The following is a 27,827-nucleotide window of genomic DNA, read 5'->3' on the forward strand; positions in this document are numbered from 1 at the left end:
TTTCCCTGTGTGTCATCGTCGCCAGTTCCCATGATTATATACAGTAGCCGTAACACAAAATACAAGGTCGTTCCGGAGATCATTTGAGTGGTGAACGTTTTTAATCAAGGTCACCTTGGTCACCCATGTATGTCAACAACACCTTTAACAAAAAAAAAAACCCAAAAAAACTAAAAAAGGAAGAATCTTCACAGAAGCTGGATCTTGACAGCCAAGCCAGGGATGTGTGTAAAAAATAATAATAATAATAAGTTACCAAAAATATGCGTCTTGCAGCTTCTGAGATGCTGCCAGCTGCTTCTTTAGCTCTGCAGTGGATAAAAGAAAAAAAGAAAGTTGTCCTGTGAATGTTGACAGAGTTGCTTCCAAAGCACATTAAACAGAAGAACATTAAGCACATTGCAATTGCGCCAACAGGTTGGTGATGCTATGGAGCTGTCCCTGTTTTTATAACAGCACGGGGAACTTTACAGGAAAGTAGGGGCTACAAGACCCATGCTACTGTGGATTGTCTTTCCCATTAGCTTTCACACGTTAAAATGAAGCTTCACATTTACTAGCGATTGTCCCAAGTACTTTAGAGGGATTTACTTCTGTGCAAGCACGCTCAAGGTGGGGCTCAGACCGCTGCAGAATGACGTGAACAGATTCTTATTTTTCGCGTGGTTTATCTGGAATTACCAGGAGTCTAAAACACAGGCAGCTAATGTCCAAATCTACTGTTCAAGGTAATCTACAAAGAATCAGTGTCATACGTCAGTGGTCCCCAACCTTTTTATCACCGGGGACTGGTCGACACTTGACAATTTTACTGAGGCCCGGTGGGGGTGTAGTCTTTTGCTGAGGGACATCACCGCCACCTGAGCCCCTGCTCCACTTGCTTTCCCACTGGCACCCCTGACTCCCCGTTGACCGCTGGGGGGCGCTGCCAGCAGTAGCTGTGCAGTGCCGCGCCAAGGGGGAGCCCCAGCCATGGCAGCCACTGGAGAACACCAAAGGTGAGCCAGCGGCAGAGTGGCAGAGCAGCCCCTGAGCCAGCAGCCAGGGAGGACGAGCCGCGGCCCGGTACCGACTGATCCAAGGACCGGCACCGGTCCCCGGACCGGGGGTTGGGGACCACTGTCATACGTCACACTTACCAGCATTTTCATTAGTTCTTCTAGGCTGTTCTGGATGTGCCCATACACATGGTTGAAGAGCTCCTCCCTGGATTGTGTTCCGTTCAACTGAACTGAAATTTAAGAACTGCTCTTAAAAAAAGGATCTTTTTGCAGGGTTCAGAATCAAGCATGGGCACAAAACTTTTTTTTAAAAAAGTACAGTTTCAGGGCAGACCCCAAACCAGACCCCACCCAACCAAAAACCAGTTTGGCAAGCTTGTTTCCCCATTTCTCTGGGCCGTAATTTCCTATGGTTGGGAAAAGGGGGGGATCGCCCAGGAAGAGTTAAATGGTCCGCCTGTTAGGTTTAAATGGCTGGCAAACATTTGCGGGGGGGGGGGGGGAGCAAACCCAACTGGTGATATGGCTTACAGACACTTTAACCTAATGGTGGGGCAGATCCACTTGTCAGCTGTTAAGACTGAAATGGCCCTGACAGCTGATCTAAAATGACCCTAAACAGCAAAATTGGACAAGTCTCTTAAGGGTTCAGAGAAGGCGCCTTTCCTGAACATCGGTTCAGGGGCTCCAAATCAGTCTAAGCTTGTGACAAATTTTGACTGGCGAGACACTTTTGGCCCATCCCTATTCAGCACTCTCACTTTCAAATTGATGGAATAACCTGGTAATTTTTAGGGGGGGTGAGGGGTGTGTGTGTGTTTGTATGTATGTGTGTGTGTGTGGGGGGGGGGGTTCTTTAAACAAGGGGAGAGGGACCAGAACACAAGTCTCACAACCCCCTTCTGCCTATAAAAGCCAAACAGGTGCTACGGTTGATCCTTCACGATCATCGCTCGAAGTGCCCTAGAGCAATGCGGTAAAGATTAAGACACAGCTGCACTTCTCTGTTGCATGAAGGGGGGGAAATGCCTCCAGGCTAAGATCCTCAGCAACAAAAAAGGCAGAGCTGCATGTTCTGCCATATATCCTCCAAACCGGAAGCCGTTAACCGAGACCATGTGCCGTGGCCGTCAAAGGCTGAACACGAGGTCCTTCCATGCCCTTCAGCTTTAGAATTCCGTGCCTCTACCCTGGCAAAGGGAGGCAGAGCCCATGTTTTGCGGGGGACGAGTACTTGCAAATATTCAGCTGCTTTTCCACCCATGTCAATGTTCAGGACAGCCAAGAAAGCGAGTTTAAAATACAAATTTTGAAAAGCAGACAAGTCCACACTGAAGAATGCCTTGCAGGATCAAGCGTTATTAAACCAGCAGTGCTTACGGCCAGCGTGAAATCCACGGCTTCAGTGTCACGTTTCTGACCCCAGCCGTATTTCAAATTAACACGCCAGAAAGCTCCTGTTTCCCCGGTTCACTTACCGACGTCGACCTGAAGCTCTTCCATGACCGTCTTGTGTTTGACATACATGGGCCAGACGTGACCATCGAACAATCCGGGTGGATCCGGTACAGTGTAATTCCTTGAACTGGACGTTTCGGGAGAGGGGAGAGAATCTGAGTTTAAGCTCGGATTTAAGCAGGGGAACCAGAGACTCACATCAAGTTCACCATCAGAGCTGAAAATTGAACCTTCAGATTAAGAGAAGCATCTATCTAAAGCAGGGGTAATCAAACTGCGGCCCTCCAGATGTCCATGGACTACAATTCCCAGGAGCCCCTGCCAGCCGCAGTTTGACTACCCCTGATCTAAAGGGTAAGCAGACGCTCTTGAGGCCCAAGCTGCTGGGGGAGGGAGGGGCTGCCGCTGTGAACATGCTGGCACACAAAACTGTTTTTTTTTGGGGGGGAGGGATTTGCCTTGGACTTGACTGTGCAGGTTTGGGAGGTGATTATGGGCATAAGTAATTCCCTACTGCCTCGACCACAGAGCTACCAACACCTTGAGGGAATCTGGCCCCTGAGAGCCAAGAACAACGGACTGTTTTGGGATGGGGCCTAGCTGATCCAGACGAAGGGAAATCTGTCAGGCATCCCTTTCAGTTCCTGGGCCAGTCCCTGAACAGATCGACTGCTTACCAACAGCATCTCTCCAAGGCAGCTTCCCTCTTGAGTCAGACAAGGGGGGAAAAAAGCTCTCGTCTGCCCGTTAATCCTTGACTTATCTAGTTGTTCTGCTGGTGCATGGTTTCAAATCATTTGTTTGGAATGCTTTGACAGAAGGGCTATCCAAATCCGAATCTCCTTTGAATTAAATGGTTGTCTATTGCTTTTTTAAAGGCCTACCTTCTCCTCTTCTTGCACTCTTCGTAGGGAATAGAAAGAAAGAACCGGTAGTCAAATACGTCAATTAAGGGCCTGCAAAAGAAAACGTCCTGGTTTCTATACAGTGAACCTCGCTGCTTGCCTCCCTTCTACTGTAAAACTGTTCCCTTATTCTTACCGATGCCGCCCTCTTCTTTAATTAGTCACAAAAGGTTCCATCTTGCCACTCTGTGCCAGCTAAGTTTACTGACTAAATTTAATCTGCCTTTTGGCAAAGGACTTGGTCAAAACCACCAAGTAAGCCACAGCCTGTCTGCTGATCTGGCTTTATAGGGCCGGTGAGGCAGGACTCTTGCTTTGCAGAAGTCACACTGATCACCCCTTAGCTGTCAAGAACATAGGGAATGCTGGCTGAACCTCTTGCAGACTGGTGCTACAAAAGCGCTTTGTACACCGACATGCCATGTAAATGAGCGTTTTTTGTTCTGCAAGCCTTCACTGACACAAAATCAGAGGGCCACAAGAGCAGACACCACTATCCTAATCTAAAGTTCTTGCGGCGAGATGAGGAAACGTCTGATTCACCCAAACGGCGCTTTGAAAGCGGTGACTAAGAACACACAGCATGGCTTACTAAGAGGTTAACTCCTGCCCAGCCTCTCCATAAGGATACGCCCAACTGCCTCTTTTGTGCTTTTGTGCCTTGGTCACACGCCACAGTAAACAGACAGACAAGCAATTCTTCACGGTCCATAGTCAGGAGGCACAGGGACAGCGGAAGCTGGTGTTACTGCAACCTGCTCTCATTAAGACTTCTCACACAACACCCATTAAAGGTAAAGGTATCCCCCTGTGCAAGCACCGAGTCATGTCTGACTCTTGCGTTTTCATGGCAGACTCAATACGGGGTGGTTTGCCAGTGCCTTCCCCAGTCATTACCGTTTACCCCCCATCAAGCTGGGTACTCATTTCACCGACCTCGGAAGGATGGAAGGCTGAGTCCACCTTGAGCCGGCTGCTGGGATCGCACTCCCAGCCTCATGGGCAGAGCTTCAGACTGCGTGTCTGCTGCCTTACCACTCTGCGCCACAAGAGGCTCTTCAACACCCATTACAACAGCTGAATACCTGCTGAGAATAAGCAGACGTCCTGGAATTATGAAGCCACCACCCCTTCAGAACTCTGTGTGCTTTTAAGTTACCTGTAAGTATAAAGCAAGAACCCTTCGACAATAAGGGTGTGGATGGTGGTGTCCTTCTCCTCTGAATCTTCTATCGTTCTGGCATCTAGTGTGTTAATGCCGTGGGATCGTTCAAACTTGACCGGGTTTTTCTTCCAGGCGTAGATGGTATTCATCATGGCATCCATATCCAAAGCACTGATGACTAAGACAAAAAGGAAACACACCCGAGTTAACGCAATTAGATGTGCTCACTCTTTTTTGTCATGCAAAAATGCACCTTGCAGAACTAGAGCGGAAAGACCCTTCTCAGAGTAAACCCGGGACTCCGTGGACAGAAACAGAACTTACCATCGTACTGTTTAAATCCATCTTCAACCACTATCTCATCCTGGGGCTGAAACAGAACAAAAACTGTCTGCAGAGCTGCACACAAATTCGACACTCTTTTTTAAGAAGAGGGGAGGGGAAACGGGTAAAATATTCCGAATACCTCTGGCTGCCGAACCGCGCTTAATGCTGGATGTTTGGCAAACCGAGGCAGGGCCGAACTACAAAGTGGTGATATGACCCTTTCGCCTTTATCTCAGTGCTGGCGCGGAGACAAAAGTAATCAGACAGCGCACCAGGGTGTTATCTTGTGGCTGCAGAGCAGTCTCCGGGTCCAGCCCACCCCCACCCCCAAACTGATACCTTGCAAAATAGAAACAATTTGAAGGAGTGGCAGGAGTCAAAATCTAGTTCCTGTACAGGACAAATATACGGTGAACGTACACAAATGTTAATGCACCAAATCTATGTACCTGGAACCCACAGGGCACCAGAGAATAATTTCTTACTATACTCAGTGGTGCATTTAAGAAGGTGTATGCAGGAGTAGAGAGAGCCAGAAAAGTTCAGCCCTGTTCACCTGTAGATTGTTCTTTTAAAATCCATACAAACTGTTTCCCTCCTCCTTTTTATGTGACTGGAGCAGATTCTCAACTTAAACATGCAAATCTGTTGAACACAGATTTCTGAGTCTATACTTTGCTGTGCAAAGCCCCAGGAAAGCTATACTTGCAAACAGAATAAATTGTGTAACATAAGCAAATTCATGTTAATTTGCTCCCCCCCCCCACACACACACACAGTTTTTCCCTAGGCACAGACCAAATGGAATCCTTAAATCTTTCTAAATACCAGCTGCCTCACACACAAAAAATCTCTCCCAAGCATTCCATTTCCATCAACTTTGATTATACTATCTTAAGACCAGAGTACAACAACATAATAAACGCCTGGAAAAGAGGCGTCTGTTATCAAACTGCAGGGATTCTTCATTTGTTTGCATACAGGTGAAGGGAAGCACAAAAAACATGGTGTGCAAAAAAGGTGTTCGATTAGGCACTTGAACACCTTCCTTCCCCCACCACAGAAATACACCTTAAAGTGACAACTCCCAGATTTGTTGACATTACTCAAGCGAACGTATTCCTCGTAGTACACCTGATTACTAAACAAATCAGGGGCAGTTCATATTACTTATTTCACATAGGGGCTGCTATTCAGCATAGAGATACCTGGGGGACTGCTCTGGCAGGGGCCCAATGGGAATTTCTTCTGGGCCGCCGTTCCCAGCTGAAAATGAGCCTTGTGCCAAGCTCAAGTAACCTCAGCACAGTTTTGGCTAGTCACACCTGGCTAGTCGCAATTGTACATACTGTAAACTAAGACCTTTTACTATATTGAAAACTACGGAGGTTCTAGTCACTACACCCTCCACCTGTTCCCACAAAACACAACCCAAAATTTAAGGATTTAACCCATGGTGGAAAACCATCTTGCACACCTCCTGGTTTTTTGCAACATACAGTGCTGTGCAACTTTTAGGGCCCAGCCTGCTAAAAACCAGATGTAGTTCATGAGACGCTAGTTCTTTTCAACGCAGGCAAATATTTCCCAGTCACGAATACAGACTCCTTATCCGAGGCTGGCACAAGCTTCCCACTGAGGTCAACTGTGCCTGATGTCGCAGGAAAGGTTGCAGGCCTAGGTAGGAGGGAGGTCGTGAACCTCATTGTCAGACTCACCTTGAAGAAATCATCCTGATGCACAACGCTACAGTTGGGTAAAGCTTGCATGAGTTTGTTGGTGAGGGTGGTCTTCCCACCGTTGGTGACCCTGAAACAGGATGGGGGGCAGGGAGGAAGGTTATAAATTATGTCAGATTACACCCAACACCCAACAGTGGTAGACAATGGAAAATTCTCAGTAAACAAAGATCACAACCATGTTTTGTAAATGTCAGGCTGCTGCAGTTCCTGTATCCTGTGACATTGACATCCTGGTTAAAAATGCTATTTTTATTCTCTGCTTGCATTCTCTTTCTCACACCCCACCCGGAGTTGCCGGATTTATGTTTGTTGTTGCTATTGTAAACCTCTCCCCGCTCGGTTGTCTACCCATGGCAAAGTAGCACAGATTTATTTTACTGCTGTTTTTCGGGTTGGGGGAGAGAAGAAGCTGATTTTTAATATAGAAAAACTATCAGCACAAACCTAAGCCAGGGAGAAAAGGAAGCCACTGCAAATGCAGAGGACGCTTTTAGGGTCAATAAGATTAGTATGAAATTAACCTCCTCTTCCCCAATTCTCAAAATTCAAACCCTCCACACTTTTAACCCTTTACCGTCTCGCAATATTCCTGATCCACATAACTCAGCCCTACAAAGATTGCCCAGCAAACCTCGTAGCAGAAAGAATGATACTATATAATAATAATTTTGTTTTTATAGCCTGGCCATCCCAGTTGGCTCAGGTTGGGTATGCTGTGTATCAAAGTTTTATTCAAGGTGTGAGCTACACGCTTCCAACAAAGTAACAGAAGACACCAAAAGCTGAAATGCAGTTATACATTTGTTTTCCTGTATGACCATGGCTAATGTTAGACGTCTGACTTTCACATACGCGGGCTGAAGTCATGCATGCTTTAGGCTGATCCTGCATTGAGCAAGGGGCTGGACTAGATATCCCCTTCCCACCCAGGATTCTCTAATTCAGCATTGGGATGGGCCGCCTAAGGAGGTAGGGAGCTTCCCCTCACTGGCGGTCTTCAAGCAGCAGCTGGACAGATGCTTCTGCTGGATGTTTTAGGCTGATCCTGCATTGAGCAGGGGGTGGGACGAGACGGCCTGGATCGCCCCTTCCCACTCCACGATCCTATTCTATAAGTAGCACAATCGGGGCAGCAGAGATGTCTCGAAGCAGCACTGCAACATAGGTAAACTCCATTGTCCACGGTTCATTACTTGTTGTTGCTATGCCACGGGGGGAAAAAACCCAATCGAATAATTAACTTGCACGTCGAGGAGGACCTCCCCGGCCCGCTCTGTCCCTGATGCGCTAGCTTTCTGCTTGCAGGGAGGATAAAGATTTTTTTTAAAAGCGTGCAACTGCAGTGCAACACCCACCCTTCCCCGCTGTGGCTCGTGCAATCCCTCCGCCCCGACGCACGTGCAGTGCAGTGCAGTGCAGTGCAGTGCAGTGCAGTGCAGTGCGGGCTCCCCCCCTCCCCCATCTGCTCACCCGCCGATGCCGATGATGACTTGCATGGTGGGCGAAGGCGATTCCCCCCGAAAGCTGGAACTCGGAGGAAGAGGAGAAGGACGAGGAGGAGGAGGAAGAGCACCAACGTCAGCTCCCGGGCGCCGCCATAGTCTCCGGGGAACGGCCGCAGAGAAGACCCGACCGCGCCTCACCGACGCCGCGCGCCGAAAGAGGGAAGCGCGCCCGCCCGCGCCGAATTCCTCCTGCCTAACCCCACCCACCGCGCTGATTGGTTAGCGGAGCCTCGCGGCCGCCAATCACACGCCTGGAAGAGGCAGCCGGTTCGGAGCGTTAGCCCGCGCTGGCCAATGAGGAGCGTCCCGAGCGCCCGTTGGCCGCCTGGGCTTCTGCTCGGTCCTCGAGGTTCCCGCCCTCCGCCTCGCGCGCTTGCCATGCGCTTCCCTCAGGCGGGAGGGAGGTCAGAGCCCCGCCCAAGGAAGAGTCACGCACGCAACACGCGCCAGAGCGCGTCCATATGGCCAAAATAGGAAGCAGCCTCTTCAGTTCCTCACTAAAAGTACATGGTGCCTTGTGCTGATACAGATGTCACTGCTGAGGAAAGAAAAGGGGGCATAGCGCAATATTTTCTTCATGGGATCATTGGAAGGGACCTCCAGGGTCATCTAGTCCAACCCCCTGCACAATGTAGTAACATACAACTACCTGCCCACCCACAGGGACCCCAGTTTCATGCCCAAGTGATCCCCTGCACCTAAAATCTCCGGAATCTAGCCTAGCTGGAGGAAATCGACTTACACAATCTAAGGGGTGGCCAAACTACGGCTCTCCAGAGGGGCATGGACTACAATGACCATGAGCCCCTGCTGGCAGGAGCTCATGGTCACTTTAGTCCCTGGCCCTCTGGAGAGCCACAGTTTGGCCAAGCGTTGTAAGATGGCAATTAAACCAATTGCTTTTTTACTTTTAAAAGTGCTTTCGTACGCAATGCCGAATTCTCTCTTTTTTTTAAACTCTAAACTACCCTGAGCTCCTTGGAAGAAGAGTGGGATAAAAAATGTAACATTGGTTTGGTTTTTAGGAAGGAAGGCAGGTCGCTGGTCACTGCACTGTTCCAAAGCAAGATTCACAGACCCGAAGTTCAGAGCCCTTTTATTAACACCACCCAAACTGCCCTGACCAGGGTCATCCAGGCTAGTTAGATTTCAGAAGCTAAGCAGGACTTGGATGGGAAAGTCCATGATGGTTAACAATTTATTTATTTATTTATTTATTTATTTAGATTTATATACCGCCCTCCCCGAACTTGAGGGCTTTTTACTCCACAAGCATGCTTGTATATTTCGACTGCATTGAAATATACAAAGGAAAATAGACAAATTGAAGGAGCATTTGCTGGCAGGGGCTCCTGGGAATTGTAGTCCATGGACATCTGGAGGACCACAGGTTGACTACCCCTGCTCTTACTGACACAAAATAAACTTGATACTTTTGATTCACATTTGCCTCCCATGATCTTCATGCTTTGCTGCCCATAACCTGTGGCCCCTTTACTTTTAAGGTTAAATGTCCAGCCTGAGAAAGAGTTCCGTATAGGTCAAAATTTTTCATGTCATTTTGCCTGGTCCTACTGGGAGATGGGAGGGTACATTTGCTGTTACCCAAATTGGACTTCTCCTGATTTAATTGGGGAAAGGTTATATATGGACATATATGATGCAAGGGAGTTTATTTATTTGAATTGTGCCAGGACCAGGATCCTGGCTCCTCAATTGCAATTTGCTAGAATGTTTAAAGCAGCCAATCAGCACAGTGATTAGCCAACCCTAAGAGTGTGTTAACAACCAATAGGGTGTCTAAAGGGGTGTGGCCTGAAACAATTAGCTATATACATATAAAGCCTGCATTTTCTCATTGTTGCTGTTCTGTTTTCCCTCTTTGTTCGTAAAAGTTCTCTTTGTGTTGTAGCTGAAGAGTATCCTAGCTGCACAAATTTAATAGAAAATTAGCTTTTTATCTGGAGACTTAGCTATGGGATCTCCACTAGCATGTGTAGGGGGTGGTTCCTTTTAAGAAACTCTAACCCAATCAGATAACGATCATTTGAGAAAGGCAAACCAAACACACAAAAACACACAAACACGGGTACAAGATTGCCTTGGGAAAACAAGGGGTGAAAAGGGGGTAGTGTTTTTTGCGGACAGCGTTTTACCATTCACCATCTTGGCCACTGAGGAAACCTTTTGAAAACAAAGAGAATATGGAAGTTGTTTTGGTAGCCTTTCACATTGGTGCTTCCTTGCATTTTGGCAATTGCTTACCTGTGGTAATTTGGGGTTTATTTTGGTTGTGCCCTGGAGACTGATATCTGGCTGGCATGCATGTTTATGTCCTGTATGGGGGAGACAGCGCATTTATATTCTAGTCTAGCTGACATCTATTTCACTTTCAATTCAGGCTGGCAGCCTCCTGCAAATTAATACTTGCTATGACAGTAAAGGAGAGTCATTCTGGTTGTCTAGTTATAAACTACCCCTCAGTGTGAGGTGGGGACCGGTTGCTAACAGTTGGCAGAGCCAGACTGGGAAATCCCTGGACATCTGGAAAGCAGCTTGAGAAGATAGGGGCTTCAGTAAGGTCCAACACCAAAAAGCCCAGCTCACTCTCCAAGTAATCTTTTTCACCAGGGGGGCTGATCTCTGTAATCTGGAGATGAGCTATAATTCCAGGAGGGTCCCCACCTGGCAACTGGAATCCCAAATTTGTCTTAAGATACTATGGCCTCTGCCTGGAGGTCGTTCAAAGTGGCGTACAAGAATAGTTACCAAGAGTTAAAATAGTTATAAACAACGGGTTGACTTTCTGCCTTTAAAACAACCATCTGACAAAACGGAGTCAGGCTCGTGCAAGCTTGTGCCACAATAAATTTGGGGAATGTCCAACAGGACCAGGAGATTTGGGCGGCAACCGAGTGACACCCTCGGCAACCTGTCCTTAAAGGCACAGGTCTCAACAGGAAAAGAAAGACATTGGCAAGCGTCAAGCGCTCATTAACCTCACCTTGTCCTCATTCAGGGAACCTCCATGAGAAAGCCTCCTTGATGACTGATACGAGGCTTCAAAATCTAAAACAAAAATAAAAACTGCCGTCTCACATTCATGCAAGGCTGCAGTGCCCAAACAATTACAGAGCCCCCCCACTGACTGCTCTGGTGTGGTTTTAAGATGTTAATTGAGAGAAGCCAGGGGCAATTAAGGCTGCAAGCCTATGCATTGCTGCTTGATTATAAGTGCTACTGAATGCAGAAAGAGCTGCTATAAAAGAAGGAGTACTCCACCCAGAGGCTTAAACAAAAAAATGCCAGGATGCTGAAGAGCTCTGATAAACTAATTTTGAAAAGGTGAAGGGGGCAGATGTGGTGAGTGGCTAATTATGTCTCTTTAGAAGGAGCCGTCTCATTCTTTGCTGTCCTTTTTGAACAGACCGATGTGTTTATCCAAGCTGTTAGTTCTGACTTGGTGGCGGGTTTTCCCTTAAGTAACTGTTGTTTCTTTTTTGTAAAAGTGTCACTATGTGAAATGAAGAAGAAGGCCATAATAAGTTAATTATTATATTAACCGGAGAGCAATGCAGTCAGTCATTGTCCTTAAAAACCATAATCTTAAGTGAAACCAGTTAAAACAAAATAATAAGGCTCTTGTGTCAGGGGAAGGCCTGGATTATTGGGTTGTGTTACAATATTCCATGTAACCAGCGTCAGTTTAAGGATTCACGGGGTTGTAGCACCAGAGCCGATTTGAGGATTAGTGTGGTCTTAGCTGAACACAAGTGGCGCGGTCTTGCAACAGTGGGATACCCTTTCCAGGGAAAGTTTGAACTTTGGGAGTAACTGGCAGCTTCTTTATTTCAATCTTATGGTCTGCAAACTGCACAAGACCCCTAACATCACAACGTGAAGGTCACTTAACTGTAGAGCACCATGGGACCCCCTGGAATTGTGTGTGGGGGGGCTTTACACGTGCCTTCAGTTTCTGAGGCAGTCCAAATTCTTAAAAACCGTTTAGTCCAAAGGACTTACAGAGTACAAAGGATATGCTACAAAGACATTATTTCAAAGCATCTTTTTGTTTTAATTTTCAGTAGTGGAGGATTGAGCAAGGTATGTCCAGCAAGATATGCTCTCTCTTAGGACTTCTCTGGAGGTGTAAAAGGTAAAGGTATCCCCTGTGCAAGCACTGAGTCATGTCTGACCCTTGGGGTGACGCCCTCCAGCGTTTTCATGGCAGACTCAATACGGGGTGGTTTGCCAGTGCCTTCCTCAGTCATTACCGTTTACCCCCAAGCAAGCTGGGTACTCATTTTACTGACCTCGGAAGGATGGAAGGCTGAGTCGACCTTGAGCTGGCTGCTGGGATCGAACTCCCAGCCTCATGGGCAGAGCTTCAGACTGCATGTCTACTGCCTTACCTTACTGCCTCTGGAAGTGTAGAATGTAACATAAAGCAAAGCTTAGTGGCTTCTCTCAGACTGATTTCTGGTGTTTCGTCTTGCCTGTTACAACAACTATGTATTCTTGTAGGATGTCTAAGTTAGATATGTCAACAGAAAATGACTCAACCAAGTCATGCTAAAAATTGTTAGTAATGTTTCCGTGTGGAAAATAGTACTTTGTTTGTTCAGTAGCTGTGGGAAGACTAATCGCCTGTTCTTGTTTTCCCCTCTCAAGGCTTCACACTATAATGACTGAATTCCTGGTCTGTTTTAACTGTTGTATTGGTGACCAGTCCCAGCCGGTGAGTTGACTTCAGGGCAACAACTTCTGAGAAACACCTGTCCTCCTTTCTGGCTGGGATATAAGGACACGGGGATCTTCATTTCTATTCATATCTGATGAAGGGAGTTTCTTTCAAATTTATGTCCCAAAATCTTGTTGTTCTCTAAGGTTCTAGAAGGCACAAACTGAGCAAATCCTAGTTATCCACCTTCAGTGGTGAGATAGATTTAATTCCTGTTTGCGCAAGGTCATCTGACTCTTCAGGGGGTTTTGACTAGTATCTAGACCAGTGGTTCTCCACCTTCCTCATGCCGCAACCCTTTAATACAGTTCCTCATGTTGTTGTGGTGACCCCCAACCGTAAAACGATTCAAGTGTTCTTTCACAGAAATTAAACCGAAACCAGAACTGACCCATGGCGTGAAGATCCATTGTTCATGATTGCATATGATTTCCCCCCCCCCCAGGTTTCTCAGTTCAGCTCTGCCTCTTGTCCCACCATGATGATCTCGCTCTTTTCCGCCGCTCCAGACAGACGAACGCTCTATCTCGATCTACCCCACAAGGTTGTTGTGTGGATGGCGCCCCCCCCCCAGCCAAGCTGCTTGCCCTGCCGCGACCCCTGTGAAAGGGGTCAAACCCCAAAGGGGTTTATATCCTGATCTAGGATATAAACCCTTGTAAAGATTTAGGGGATTGCTAATTAAAGGGTTGCAGTTGTTAAGGGAGTCGATGCTAGTGGGAACTGTGATGTACAGCGCATGCACGTTAACTGAACTTTATGAGGGTATAGATGGCAAACCTGGCTATGTAGGCTTCACAACAGGCAGAGAAATGGTGTTGTTGGTAATATCTCAGGAGTTACAATGATTTAGACTTTAGACTATATTCCAGTGGGTAGTACTGTTGGTCTGAAGCAGCAGAACAAAAACTGAGTCCAGTGGCAGCTTTATTATTCAAGGTGACTGCATGTGCATTTTTTCAGATGCAACAAGGATTCTGTTTTCTCATCTCACTACATCTGCTCAGCTCGTTCGGTCTTTACTTCTGTATTCTCACGAATCCCCCGGAAGGGACATGCTTTGTCTTTATTTTATTTCTTAATTGGAATAACCATACTGTCATGTAATTTGGAATAGTAGATTGGCTGTGTAGAGTTCTCTCCAGACCAGAGGAATGCATCCCAATCTCCCCACTTCGAAGAAGATGCTGAAAGGTCACCTCCGTGCTTGAGAGGAGATGGATAGATCCACAGCAGGGTCCCAGTTAATTAATCTCAGCCTTCCACCATTAAGGATACATCTGCCCATCAATCTCCAATGTTGACCCTTATTGCCTTTCCTCTGTTTCCTCCCAGCATTGAACCCCAACAAATGGAAACCAGATAAGCTAAGCTGGCTATTCTTGTTTGGTCCTTGAATCTGTTGAACATCTCGTATGCTCATTTACTGTTCACCCTCTACTTATACGTATGGAGTGGTTACTTCCATTTCATTGTATCTGAAGAAGTGTGTATGCGCACAAAAGCTTATACCTTGAATAAAATAAAATAAAATAAAATTCTGCTGGTCTTCAAGGTGCCCCTGGGGTCATACTTTGTTCCAATTATCTAGGACTTAGCCTGGATTTTAAATTTTTGATTTTTTCCCCCTTTCCATTTGAAAGAAAAGACATAGAAGATTTGACAGAAACATGATAGGAGAGCCGATGAACTTTGTTCACATCACCCACGTTGGAAGAAAAGAAACAGCCAGTGACTTTCCAAATGCAAGTATCCGCTAGCCGAAAAAGTCAAACTATATCCGCGGTAACTTAATGTAGCTAGATTTCACTCTGTGTAGATGTAGTAGAATTAATAGAATGAAATGCGAGGATCTCAGTTTAGTCGTCCTGGCTTCTGTATCTTTTTTGTTTTTTGTTTTGAGTTCGTGTTGCATTTCAATAAACCTTTGCTTGGATACAAAACCATCACTCCATAAGGGTAAGTTACAGAGTGTATAACAGGAATCTGAATTAATTTAAAAAACTCGGGTGGCTTCACTTAGCACCAACTCACTATCCATAGTAACCACAAAGCCTCAAACATTAAGGTGTTCTCTCATTTGCCATTAGAAAATAGGGAGCCCAATTCCTGAGCCGCAAGGAAGGGTGGTATATAAGTATAAAGGTAAATGTAAAGGTATCCCCTGTGTAAGCACCGGGTCATGTTTGACCCTTGGGGTGACGCCCTCTAGCGTTTTCATGGCAGACTCAATACGGGGTGGTTGGCCAGTGCCTTCCCCAGTCATTACCGTTTACCCCCCAGCAAGCTGGGTGCTCATTTTACCGACCTCAGAAGGATGGAAGGCTGAGTCAGCCTTGAGCCGGCTGCTGGGATCGAACTCCCAACCTCATGGACAGACAGCTTCAGACAGCATTTCTGCCGCTTACCACTCTGCTCCACAAGAGCATACATAATAATAAATAAGCAAAGCAGGATATGAATGTTGAAATACCTGTATCTAAAATTCAAGTGACATGCAAGTTAAAACGTTGCATGTAAAATGAAGCACTTTTGGTGAGGGGCTTAAATTTTAATTTTGGGGGACACCTTCTAGTATTTATGTTGCCTTTTAAGTAATATTGACATTCAAGGTGACTTATATAGGCTATTCTTTCTTTCCACGAAAAATTAAGGAGCCCAAATAAATTGTTATAAGCTGCAATGTGAATAACATTGAACATACAGGCCCTTGCTTCTGAGAAACATGCATAAAATTGGGCTATGTGCTGGTTGCAGAGTTTACTTCTAGTATGAATAAGAATCAGATATCTAGTGAAATCAGGGTTGTTTGCTCTTTTCGGGCTCCCTCCACACCTGGGAGAAATTCAGTTCCATTAAAAGTTGGCCACAGCTGTGACCTTGATGTTCAGAGAGCAGGCAAGACTATGTTTGGTCTAGAATTAAGGAGCTTATTTTAATATAGTGCTTTATTAATTGGCTTAGGCTGTTCAGATAAGACGGTGAGTTGAAGCAGGATTCAAGGTGCTTAAACGATATCCTTTCTAGGTAGGGCTGGTGCAGGAACAGATGAAGTCCAAAGGAGGCTACAGCGAAAACCACTCGGCCAGCTTGCAGATTTAGGATGCTCTCGGTTGAAATTCTGGCAAGCTGCATTTGGAGAGGAGCATTTGGAGAGAAGCCGGGTGTAGCGGAATGCAATTGTCCAGCCATCTCCAGCCATAGCTGGCTGTAAACAATTAAATTGACTCAACCACTTGTTTCGGGGTGACTCAGGGAACGCTTTGCTTGCACGGTTCTAATCGGGCACTGAGAAGTGCAACATGCTTAGAAGTACTTCTGCATTATGACTATTGCATATTTCCCTGAAGGGCCTTGTGAAATCTCTATGGGCACAAAAGGATTTGGTGAAGGATACCCCTGTAAAAAAAAATCAGGTGGGGTAATTTCTGTTTCGAGTAGGACGAGCTTGATGAGATCCTTGCTTCTGTTGTGACGGGAACTGTCCTGGGAAAGTTCTAGAAAGGAGACGGTCCCGATCCAGGCGGTCAAAGATGGCGTTTACGCCTTAAACAGGTAGACCTGTGAAGATGGCCACCATGTTATGCAATGAACCTCTTTCTGCTTAATGCTTGTGTCTTCCACGGCTATTAAGTTGTTCAGAAAAACTGTGGATTCTCCACATTCCAGCTTTTATGCAGTGTACAAGTGACCTGATAAACTAGTTAACTTCTACCCTTCTGAGTCATTGACATAAAACGGAAACTGCAGCCTGAGTTGAGCGTTCCATGTATTCCCAGGTAAGATGGTCAAGTTTCTACAAGGTGGGTCATAGACCGTGGTTCTTCTGGAACAGGACAAAAGCATGCCATTGCTTTCGGCTTCAACTTTAAAAGAACCACAGCTTGGTTTCAGCTGCATGAAACAGAAGCAGAAGGCTGAAGTCCTAGTTTTAATGAAGATTGCCAATATCTTTGGGCAAGTAGACCCCTCTCCTGCCTGAGGAGTAAGATGGCCCTGAACGTCATGTTTTTTTAAACTAATGATCTCTGTGTTTTAAACATAAATCAGTCTTGCTGAAATCCCTGCATATTTAACACTCATAACATACTGTCAAAGCATTCTAGTTTCTGTACAAGTAAAGAACAGATACTAGAAATTGCTATAGCCCAGTGTTAATGTTCAGTAATTGATGTGGCATTCCAACATGTGCACAATGGAGAATGGTGTTAAATGCTAAACTTGGCACAAACGGTTTTGTACTTGTTTTAGGAAAATATTGTCTATTAAATGTTTTTGGAAACGCAGCTTTGCCTCAAGATCCTTTCAGAACCAGCAATTAGGGCTGTGACTTGAGTCCAGCTATTGATACATGTAGTTTTGGAGACATGAACTGCAAAGCACTAAGGGTTAGATAATTGAATAATTGGACACTCAAATGGTTGGGAGGAGTTTGGGGTTTTTTTGTTTTTGTTTTGTCCTAATCCCCACCATTCAATAACACTGCCCACGTCAGCAAAACACATAAGAAGAGTCTATGCAGCTCTTCTTAAAATATGCCAGAGTAGACTGGATTCCAAACAGCAAAGAAGCAGGCACACATATTAGTTGGCTCTAGCTAAAAATGCTCTGTGTATTGTTTTGGCTACTCCCTTGAGTGGTTTGAGCATCTGTCCTCGAGAAGCACTTCCAAAGGGGCTTCCACATCTACCTAAGTTACAGGTAACTCCTCCCTCTTGAGTCTACCAGATATTTCCTTCTATAGAGCTCCAAATAGTATTATTATTTTATTTTATTTTATTCTGAGACTGGTTTGGGGCGGGTTACAAACGTCCAATAAAAATGCCACTAGAAACCCAATTAAAATGGACACAACAGCACACAGGAACAGAAAACATGGCAGAATGCCACCCCCACCCATCTCTACCTCTGGAGTTGGGGGGAGAAGGAGGGTCAAGAGAACACAGGTGGCTGCTTCACACGGGGGGGGGGGGACATCAATCTTCCTCACTGTCCCAGCTAAAAAGTACAATGGCATAAATAGTTAGCAGAAGGTTGAATGTCAAAAGATGGTAAATTATAGAATTCCAACTATATACAAGCAAATATGAACCACAAGATGTTTAACAGGGATGGATAAGTCATCAGAACAAATTATAGCATAGCAATGATCCATTTTTATTTATTTATAGTTGGATTTATATACCGCCGTTTGCCAAAAGGTCTCATGGCGGTTCAATCATGATGGACTCTAGAATGGTAGGTGGCTTGATATAATTATCATATATATATATAAGCCTCTGCAATAGATAGACTGATTTTATTGAGCATGGCAAACAGAACAAGCCAGCTAGCTCCCTTGTGACTTTCCAAAATAAGCCGATTTGCTCACGCTTGGGAAGAGCCTTTTAAATTTATTTATATACTGCCCCTCTGTGGATATACCTGGGGTAGTTTACAAGAAGTTAAAATGTGTTTCAAAAACAATTTATAAAAGAAGAAAAGTTGTTTTTTTTATACGTCGTTTTTCTCTACCAGGAGTCTCAAAGCACCTTCCAATCGCCTTCCCTTCGTCTCCCCACAACAGGCACCCTGTGAGGTAGGTGGGGCTGAGAGAGCCCTGATATCACTGCTCGGTCAGAACAGCTCTAAACAGGACTGTGACTAGCCCAGATTCCCACAACTTCTCCATGCTTCAGTAGCAATTAAAGTGAGGCCATAAACCAGCAGGGGCCAAACATCCATGGACTCTTCAAACATCCACGGACTACACTTACCATGAGTTCCTACAATTGCTACAAGCTTTGGACTATAATTTCCATGGACTATAATTTCCAGCATGTTGGCAAGTGTAGTCCATGGACACCTGGAGAGCTCTTGGTAACTGTAGGGGCTCATGGTAAGTGTAGTCCATGGACACCTGGCGAGCTCATGGCAATTGTAGTCCGAGGACACCTGGCGAGCTCATGGTAATTGTAGTCCGAGGACACCTGGCGAGCTCATGGTAATTGTAGTCCATGGACATCTGGAGTGCTCATGGTAACTGTAGGGGCTCATGGTAAGTGTAGTCCATGGACACCTGGCGAGCTCATGGCAATTGTAGTCTGAGGACATCTGGAGAGCACATGGTAATTGTAGCCCAAGGACATCTGGAGTGCTCATGGTAACTGTAGGGGCTCATGGTAAGTGTAGTCCATGGACATCTGGCGAGCTCATGGCAATTGTAGTCTGAGGACACCTGGCGAGCTCATGGTAATTGTAGTCCATGGACATCTGGAGTGCTCATGGTAACTGTAGGGGCTCATGGTAAGTGTAGTCCATGGACATCTGGCGAGCTCATGGAAATTGTAGTCTGAGGACACCTGGCGAGCTCATGGTAAGTGTAGTCCATGGACACCTGGCGAGCTCATGGCAATTGTAGTCCGAGGACACCTGGAGAGCACATGGTAATTGTAGTCCATGGACATCTGGAGTGCTCATGGTAACTGTAGGGGCTCATGGTAAGTGTAGTCCATGGACATCTGGCGAGCTCATGGCAATTGTAGTCCGAGGACATCTGGAGAGCACATGGTAACTGTAGGGGCTCATGGTGAGTGTAGTCCATGGACACCTGGAGAGCCACTTTCTCTGCCAGCAAAAAAAAGTGGGCCCCTTGAACCCCCACCCCCACCCCAAAAAAAACCTACCCTAACCGGTGTGGGGCGGGGGCGTCGGCCTCCCCCCTCTCCCCCGCGGCCGGGCCCGGTGCGGCTGCCCCTCTCCTCCTCCTCCTCCTCCTCCTCCTCCTCCTCCTCTTCCCCCCTGAGGAAATCCCGCCCCGAAGAGGCGAGTCCTCGGCCGGCCGCTCCGAGCGCCGACAGCCGGGGAAAGCGAAAGAGGAAGCGGCCGGGCGACAAGAAGGCGGCGGCGTCTCCTCGGAGCGAGCGAGCGGGGCCAGGGGCGTCGGAGGCCCGGCCGTTTCCCGGGCAGGCAGGCGGGCAGGCGCATGGGGTCCGCCGGGGTGCTGCGGGCCGCCCTCTGGGGCCTGCTCCTCCCGCTGGTAAGCAGGGGATGCCCGGGGTGGGGCGGGAGGGCCGCTGGCGAACAGGGCGGCTCCCACCTGCGGGCCCAGGTGAGCGCTCGCGCCCCCTCACCTGGGCGGGGAAAGGCCACGCTGGGCACGGCAGGCCTCGCTCGGCCTCTGGGCTTCTGCCCGCCCGGAGTGGAGGAGCCAGACAGGAAATGCCTCAGGCCGCCCCGGGCCAGGAGGGTGCAGGGCAGGAGGAGGAGGAGCCCGGCACGCCTAGAAGCGGCCCTGATCCGGCCAGGCAAACTTTTTGTAAGAGTAAAGCAAAGGCTGAGCCCCATACCTGGCCCAGGTGGCCATCCGGTGGGAGGAGAGATGTGAAATTGACCTGCTGAGGTTGGAGGAGAGGAGAGATGAGAAACTGACCTGCTGAAATCCCTTGCTCTGGTTGGAGGAGATGTGAAATTGACCTGCTGAAATCCCTTGCTCTGGTTGGAGGAGATGTGAAACTGACCTGCTGAAATCCCTTGCTCTGGTTGGAGGAGATGTGAAACTGACCTGCTTAAATCCCTTGCTCTGGTTGGAGGAGATGTGAAATTGACCTGCTGAAATCCCTTGCTCTGGTTGGAGGAGATGTGAAATTGACCTGCTGAAATCCCTTGCTCTGGTTGGAGGAGAGGTGAAATTGACCTGCTGAAATCCCTTGCTCTGGTTGGAGGAGAGGAGAGATGTGAAATTGACCTGATGAAATCCCTCGCTGTGATTGGAGGAGAGGAGAGATGCGAAATTGACCTGCTGAAATCCCTTGCTCTGGTTGGAGGAGAGGAGAGATGTGAAATTGACTTGCTGAAATCCCTTGCTCTGGTTGGAGGAGAGGAGAGATGCGAAATTGACCTGCTGAAATCCCTCGCTGTGATTGGAGGAGAGGAGAGATGCGAAATTGACCTGCTGAAATCACAGTCTCTTTTTGGTAGAAACTATCTCTCGTATTGGTCTTCTACCTTGCCTCTACTGCTGAGTTCGAGTCCTATCTCTTCGTCCAATCCTAATTAATTATCTGCAAAGGGGACAGATCCCCCTAATCATCCGTAGCATCCAAGAATGAGGTGATATTAAGTTCAGTTCTGCCTCTTGTCCCACCATGCCGATCTCGCTCTTTTCCGCTGCTCCAGACAGATAAACAGTCTATCTCGATCTACCTCGTAAGGCAGTTGAGTGGATCGTGCCTCCCCCCTCCCCGGCCAAGCTGCTTGCCCTGCCGCGCCCCCTGTGAAAGGGTCGTTGAACCCCCAAACGGGTCCCAACCCCCAGGTTGAGAACCACTGGGCTAGATGATCAGGAAGCTACTCTCTTGGCTCCAGTGCACTCTCAGTATACTGTATCCGTTGAACTCTGGTTCCACGTAAGTTAATATTTGACCTTTTGAGGTTCATTTATCTTCTGCTGGGACTTCTTATCTTGTGAACAAGAATTATTGAAAATTTGTTTCTGATTGGTGGAGCCGAAAGCTGAAGAAAAAGTAGCCAGGGAGTTGGTTGTTGGCCGGAGAAGGAAAATAAGACAAAATGGGCACAACGTGTGTGTGTCCCCCCATTAATATGGTCCATTGTGCACTCTGTGAAATTACATTGGCCGATTCTCTGAGAAAACTAGGCAAGGGACAGGATATGCTGTGCTGTATTTTTATATCTCACTATCTGAACTCAACCATGCCGCTCGGTAATTCAGTGAGACCTACTTGCCGATCGCTATGCTTAAGAGGAGGTCCTAAATAGAAACGCACACAGCAGACAGATTATGATCTTGTTCTAAACTCCACCGCCCTGAGCCGGCTTGCAGGATAAGACGGCATAGAAGCCAAATAAATAAATAAAGACATACACTCCAGCCAATTTTATAAAATTAATATTGGTTGATATTAATTGATATTTCGATATGAAATTTACTCTGAAATGTGAGACCGTTTCTTCAGATCTCAAAAGCTACGCAGGGTCGGCCCTGGTCAGCATTTGCAAGGAAGACCAGGGTGAGGGAGTCATAATACAGAGGCTGCTTGTAGCAAACTTTATAATATCTCTTGCCTTGAAAATCCCACGGGTCTGCCATAAGTCAGCTGTGGCTTGATTCTCTGCCCCCCCCACCAAAAAAAAAGACAATTTTAAAAATGCCTCCAAATTGTTTGTCCAGTTGGGCCATAACTGAGTAATTACCTGACTAGGCAGATTTGTTTTCTGGCATAACGACAGTGTAAAATCACTTCTGGACCCTGTGTCTGCTTTTACAGTTCTTAAATTGTGCTTGTTGCAAAATCTGGAAAGGCTCTTTGCTTAAGAAGGCTGAATCCCTGAACCAGGGGTAGTCAAACGCTGGCAGGGGCTCATGGGAATTGTAGTCCATGGGCATCTGGAGGGACCCTTCTATGTCCATTGAAGTCAGTGGATTTAGAAACATGTGACGCTGTTAAGATTTTCTCATTAGTCCTGGTAAGTATTGTTTGAATCTTGGGGGATTCTGAATTCTGCATCCTTTAAAACTATAGAGGCTGTTTTTATTTAATTCTTACTCTCTCATGCAACCAGGTTTAATGTGTTTATGACATGAAATGGGATTTGAATGGCTTCGCCTTACATTTTTTGCCTGTGAATATGTGTTCAAACTGCCCTTTTCTCTAACCCAAACGGGAAAAACAGCATAAGCAAAACAACAACAATCTTAAAATCAACAAAACGATCAAACAATAAAGGAACGATAGAGACAAGTGTCAAGCCAATATATAAAATATAAATCAAAGTGTGTTTTTAAAATGGTACCTAGAGCAATTTTCAAAATTCTGCTCGGCTTCTGGATATGTCGGAGACATTTGAATGGTGTGAAAATTCTTTGCATTTCCTTATACTGAAGTTGTTCTGTATAAGACGTGATGTGGCAAGAGATTAACTAAATCTCAGTTCTTAGCACTTAATCTCAGTTCTTAACACTATGAGACTTGCCTTATTGAGGTCATCACACTATCTAAACCCAGGATTAATGTTGAAAATGTCTTTTTTTGTTTTAGATATGTGCCCAAGAGGGAATCCTGCATGCTTTTAATAACGACAATCCGCTATTAAAAAAGGACTACTGCATAATGTATAATCCTTCTTGGACCACCCTTCCCAGTTCATTAAGTACTGCTGTAAGTGATTATGTTCCTTTCAGTCTTAATTTATCTATCTCATTTGTATCTTGCTCTTCTTGAGGTGAATGGATATGCCTCATTGACTTATTAAATTTCATGGCAGGTCTATAAAGGCAAAGGTATCCCCTGTGCAACCACCGGGTCATGTCTGACCCTTGGGGTGACGCCCTCCAGCGTTTTCATGGCAGACTCAATACGGGGTGGTTTGCCAGTGCCTTCCCCAGTCATTAACGTTTACCCCCCAGCAAGCAAGCTGGGTACTCATTTTACCGAACTCAGAAGGATGGAAGGCTGAGTCGACCTTGAGCCGGCTGCTGGGATCAAACTCCCAGCCTCATGGGCAGAGCTTCAGACAGCATGTCGGCTGCCTTACCACCCTGCTCTTAGGGCAGGTCTTTTGTATTATTGGACATTTTTACTGGAGTCACTCTCATAATCTGGGGTTCTTCTGAGGCTGTACTTCTGGAATGCATGCAATAAAAAAGAAATCCTGCCAAAGTAATTATTTTTGGAACATCAAAGGATTTTTTGTTTGTTTTTCTGTGGCAAAGGAGGGCAGCTGTGCTGTTTCTGCAATATAAAAAAAATTTTGAACTTTCCAAAAAGTTTCAGTGGTCTTTGGATTTCAGGGGGGTCTTGAATGGCTTGGTTTTTCTTTATCCCATTTTCATGTGATGTTGGCGTGCTGTCACAGATCTGCCAAATATGTTTTGTTTGTTTGTTTGTTTGAGCCAGTCAAGCAGTGCTTTTCCATTTAGAAACCCCGGAACTGTTTCTCTTTTCAGTTAGAAACAAACAAACCGTACAATAAGGTTCTTGCTATATAACACTCTAGAAATAGAATTATCTCGATAGTTCAGAATTGCCCAGTAAGTCTCATAGTAAGCAGGAATCTCGAAACCAGGCATCTCCCGACCTCGTTTGCCTAGAAGAATGGCTTCTTCATATCGCAGATTAAGTTTCTTCGGTTCACTCTATGCCAATACAGACAAAAACAACCCTTTGAACTAGGGTTTTATGACTAGACCCGTTCTTATTTTTGTAGACTTCGGCGAGGTTGACGAACTTGACCCCCAAACTCGTGTGCAGCCCTGCGGAGGTCCCGCATGACATGATGAAGGACAAGGCGGTTGTGGTGATGAGGGGAAATTGCACTTTTTTGGAGAAGGCCTGGATCGCTCAAAACCTGGGTGCTAAAATACTCCTGATTGCCAGCGAAACTGGTCTCGTAAGTAATACTGTGTGTTGCTGTCTTACAACGAGGAAAAAGATCTCTTTCGGGGAGTAAAACGTAGGGGGCCAAAATCCCAGCTCTTCTCCTCCTCCTCTGCAGTAGAATTTTTATAGCATTCTTGTGATTTTCAGTAAAGGCTGTTTCCCCCCACTATGTCAGAAACTACTAGATAGCGTTCGAGAGGCCATAACTGCTTCCTGAACCATTTTGTCTGGACCCCTGATAGCTCTGCAGTTTTGCTTGCAGGTCAAAGTGAAACTTTTTTAGATCATAGGAAAGAGAGATACGGTATGCTTGAATAAAACAGGAATCTGGTGGCAACCTTATAAAGGCTGATAAAGTCATGCATCTAATGAAGAAATCTCTAATTCAGAAAAGCTTACTCGGTCAGTATTGTTAGTCTTGAATGTGGCACTAGACTTCTATTTTATTCTTCCCTCCCCCCCTCCCTCCCTCCCCCATCCACCCATCCTTCCATCCATCCACCCATCCTTCCATCCATCCACCCATCCTTCCATCCATCCACCCATCCATCCATCCATCCACCCATCCATCCACCCATCCATCCACCCATCCTTCCATCCATCCTTCCATCCATCCATCCATCCATCCATCCATCCATCCACCCTTCCATCCATCCATCCATCCATCCATCCATCCATCCATCCATCCGGATTTATAGGATCGCCCCTCTCAACCCAAATAAAATCAACAAAGTTAAAAGCAGTGCTATAAATTCTCTAAAAATCGGCACCCCATACATTCCCATCTCACCCACATGGCCCCCTCCATTAGTTGCCAGAACCACATGGTACTGGGGAGTGTATTTCAAGGGGGAAAGGGGATGTTCCTGGAGGCCCAGCCTCAACCAAATGCGCGTTCAGGAATTGGGTTCAGCTATGCCGACATCCTATGTCGTTTCTTTTTCTAGGACACGCCCTCAGGTGACAGGACCACCTATAAGAATCTCAGCATTCCAACTGCTCTTATCTCTTATGCGGATGTTCTTGACATTGGCAAGGTAAGCAGCTTGCAGAATTAATGACTTGCTTTTTATCATAGAATCATAGAATCATAGAGTTGGAAGGGGCCATACAGGCCATCTAGTCATAGAATCACAGAATCATAGAGTTGGAAGGGACCATACAGGCCATCTAGTCATAGAATCACAGAATCATAGAGTTGGAAGGGACCATACAGGCCATCTAGTCCAACCCCCTGCTCATAGAATCAGAGAACCATAGAATCATAGAGTTGGAAGGGGCCATACAGGCCATCTAGTCCCACCTCCTGCTCATAAAATCCGAGAATCATAGAATCATAGAGTTGGAAGGGGCCATACAGGCCATCTAGTCCAACCCCATGCTCAATGCAGGATCAGCCCTAAGCATCCTAAAGCATCCAAGAAAAGTGTGTATCCAACCTTTGCTTGAAGACTGCCAGTGAGGGGGAGCTCACCACCTCCTTAAGCAGCCTATTCCACTGCTGAACTACTCTGACTGTGAACATTTTATTCCTGATATCTAGCCTATATTGTTGTGCTTGTAGTTTAAACCCATTACTGCGTGTCCTTTCCTCTGCAGCCAATGGGAACAGCATCCTGCCCTCCTCCAAGTGACAACCTTTCAAATACTTAAAGAGTATTAAGAGTATTAGCGGTTAACAGTTTGTGTAAAGTTGTATTCTTCAATCTTATTATCTTTCATAGAGCAGTTTACCTTTCTTTACACATCAGTTGCGTAACAACCCGCAACTAATGCTGATTTCTCGATCCAGCTACCGGTTAGCTGATCTCATTAAAAAAAAAACAACAACTTTAAACAGTAAGAATAGTCAATGTATACATGCCTACGCAGAACCCTCCCCTCCCCCCTTTTGGGAGGGAGGGGCAGGTCAATATTGACCATATAAAGGTAAAGGTATCCCCTGTGCAAGCACTGGGCCATGTCTGACCCTTGGGGTGACGCCCTCTATCGTTTTCATGGCAGGCTCAATACGGGGTGGTTTGCCAGGGCCTTCCCCAGTCATTACCGTTTACCCCCCAGCAAGCTGGGTGCTCATTTCACTGACCTCGGAAGGATGGAAGGCTGAGTCAACCTTGAGCCGGCTGCAGGGATAGAACTCCCAGCCTTATGGGCAGAGCTTCAGACTGCATGTCTGCTGCCTCACCACTCTGCGCCACAAGAGGCTCTATTGACCATATATCACCCAAAAAAATGTTTAACAAATTAAAAAAAAAATAATGAACTCCCACCTGTTTGAGAAACCCCTCCAGGGGTGGCAAGAGAACCCAGGATTTCATGAAACCCTGATTGAGAAAGCCTGACATAGGTGGAAGTATTTATTTTTATACTTACATCATACTGCTAGGTTCAGAGTCACAGTGCACAGTGTTCAAAGGTGGAGGGGGGGTGCTTTCTACACTAGCCTACCTGCTGTTCATTTCCCCCCTAACTGCTGCATTTATAACTTCCAGACTCTCGGAAATAACGTAAATGTGACGTTATATTCCCCACCGCTGCCACGCTTCGACTTCAGTATGGTGGTCATATTTCTGATCGCCGTGCTCACTGTGGCGTTGGGAGGCTTTTGGAGTGGCATGGAAGAGCTGTAAGTCATTTCAAACGCTTCTTTAAAAAAAACCCTTCTTCTTTTTTTCAAATGAAAAATACCCAATGGCAGCTCCTTGTTTACCTGTATCATTTGGACCGTTTATGCACTGGAGGTTTCATGCTGTGCTGCTGGCTGGAGTTTTAGTTGTGGCAGGTTGCCCCACCTCTTCCTGCACCCACATGGGGGAGTATTTAGCTTGGTGTACCCCATCCGCCCCCGATTTGTGTTCCTGCGCAGGAGCTGGGGAAGTAAAGTTTCCAGTGCATAAACGGTCCTGAAGGCGTCGCTTTTTCCGCTTACCTCCGCAGAGAGGAACTGAAGGCATCGGCCTCCTCGGAAAGCACGGAAGTTTCAAGGAAGAATTCGGAAAGCGTCATTTTCAACCCGGCGAAAATTATAGTGTTCGTCATACTCTCCTGCGTCATGTTGGTCTTGCTCTACTACTTCTACGTATGGCTAGGTAAGGAGACATTTGGACTTCCCTGGTTCTTCTTTTCAATTGAAGCACGCTTGCCCAAGGCCGCTTTTCCACAGAGGAGGTCAACCAGCGGCTTCGCCACGTGGCTTCCAGGAGAAGATGCTCAAAGTTCTTCCCTGTGATGGGATCTTCTCCCCACAAACATGCACAGGCGCCTTGTACTGAGCCAGCCATTGGGCCTTCAAAATCAGTTCTTCAGGACTGTCTTCTATTCAGAAAGGTGGTAGCTTTACAGGGTCTCAGGAAGCGGTCTTTTTGACTGCCTACTGCAGACTTTTGTGAAACGCTGGGTTTTCTTGACAACCCTGGAAGGGTTTCCCAAATATAAGCAATATAAGCTGGGATTATAAGCAATCTGTCCAATCTGCAGGGTTACAGTCGATACGTCAATGGTCCCGTTCTCTGTTGTTAATGTTGTAATTGTTGTTGCTGTTATCACTGTTATTGTTAATGGATGCCGTTATCGAACCTACCTTGTTATGTCTCTTATATTAT

General features: G+C 46.4%; 2 protein-coding genes and 1 long non-coding RNA gene across 4 annotated transcripts in view; 2 read left to right on the forward strand and 1 right to left on the reverse strand.

Moving 5' to 3' along the window:
• Positions 1-79: 79 nt before the first annotated feature.
• LOC143827629 (nicotinamide riboside kinase 2-like) lies at positions 80-8,290 on the reverse strand. Its single transcript, XM_077317323.1, has 8 exons — positions 8,069-8,290; positions 6,575-6,665; positions 4,854-4,899; positions 4,524-4,707; positions 3,344-3,415; positions 2,480-2,586; positions 1,140-1,231; positions 80-308 (listed from the first exon to the last, which is right to left on the reverse strand). Exons 1-8 carry the CDS (start codon positions 8,092-8,094, stop codon positions 303-305), a joined length of 624 nt encoding a protein of 207 aa, XP_077173438.1. The 5' UTR covers positions 8,095-8,290; the 3' UTR covers positions 80-302.
• A 2,896-nt stretch (positions 8,291-11,186) lies between these two features.
• LOC143827608 (uncharacterized) lies at positions 11,187-17,130 on the forward strand. The gene is made up of 4 exons (XR_013227362.1): positions 11,187-11,466; positions 12,775-12,841; positions 14,488-14,593; positions 15,876-17,130. It is a non-coding gene; the product is annotated as an uncharacterized LOC143827608 (long non-coding RNA).
• Positions 17,131-19,642: 2,512 nt separating this feature from the next.
• Positions 19,643-27,827, forward strand: part of SPPL2A (signal peptide peptidase like 2A) — a 25,900-nt gene continuing 17,715 nt past the window's right edge. Inside the window, exons 1-6 of one of the 2 annotated variants that reach the window (XM_077317276.1) lie at positions 19,643-19,862; positions 22,885-23,004; positions 24,053-24,235; positions 25,173-25,262; positions 26,718-26,851; positions 27,163-27,314. In XM_077317276.1, the coding sequence (XP_077173391.1) occupies positions 19,809-19,862; positions 22,885-23,004; positions 24,053-24,235; positions 25,173-25,262; positions 26,718-26,851; positions 27,163-27,314 (733 nt within the window). In that variant the 5' untranslated portion in view covers positions 19,643-19,808. The remainder of the gene's footprint in view (positions 19,863-22,884; positions 23,005-24,052; positions 24,236-25,172; positions 25,263-26,717; positions 26,852-27,162; positions 27,315-27,827) is intronic. The other variant, XM_077317277.1, reaches the window with a different exon arrangement.

The sequence above is a fragment of the Paroedura picta genome, chromosome 18 (assembly GCF_049243985.1).
Source record: "Paroedura picta isolate Pp20150507F chromosome 18, Ppicta_v3.0, whole genome shotgun sequence".
NCBI classification, from domain to species: Eukaryota; Metazoa; Chordata; class Lepidosauria; order Squamata; family Gekkonidae; genus Paroedura; species Paroedura picta.

Bases quoted from the DNA above. Each gene is read 5' to 3' on its own strand.
- LOC143827629 (XM_077317323.1), bottom strand. From the start codon at position 8,094: ATGCAAGTCATCATCGGCATCGGCGG. The intron at 4,708-4,853 runs GTAAGTTCTGTT...TTTTTGTCTTAG, and splicing joins TGGATTTAAACAGTACGATG to TCATCAGTGCTTTGGATATG. The intron at 3,416-4,523 runs GTAACTTAAAAG...TTTCTTTTGCAG, and splicing joins TTCTTGCTTTATACTTACAG to GCCCTTAATTGACGTATTTG.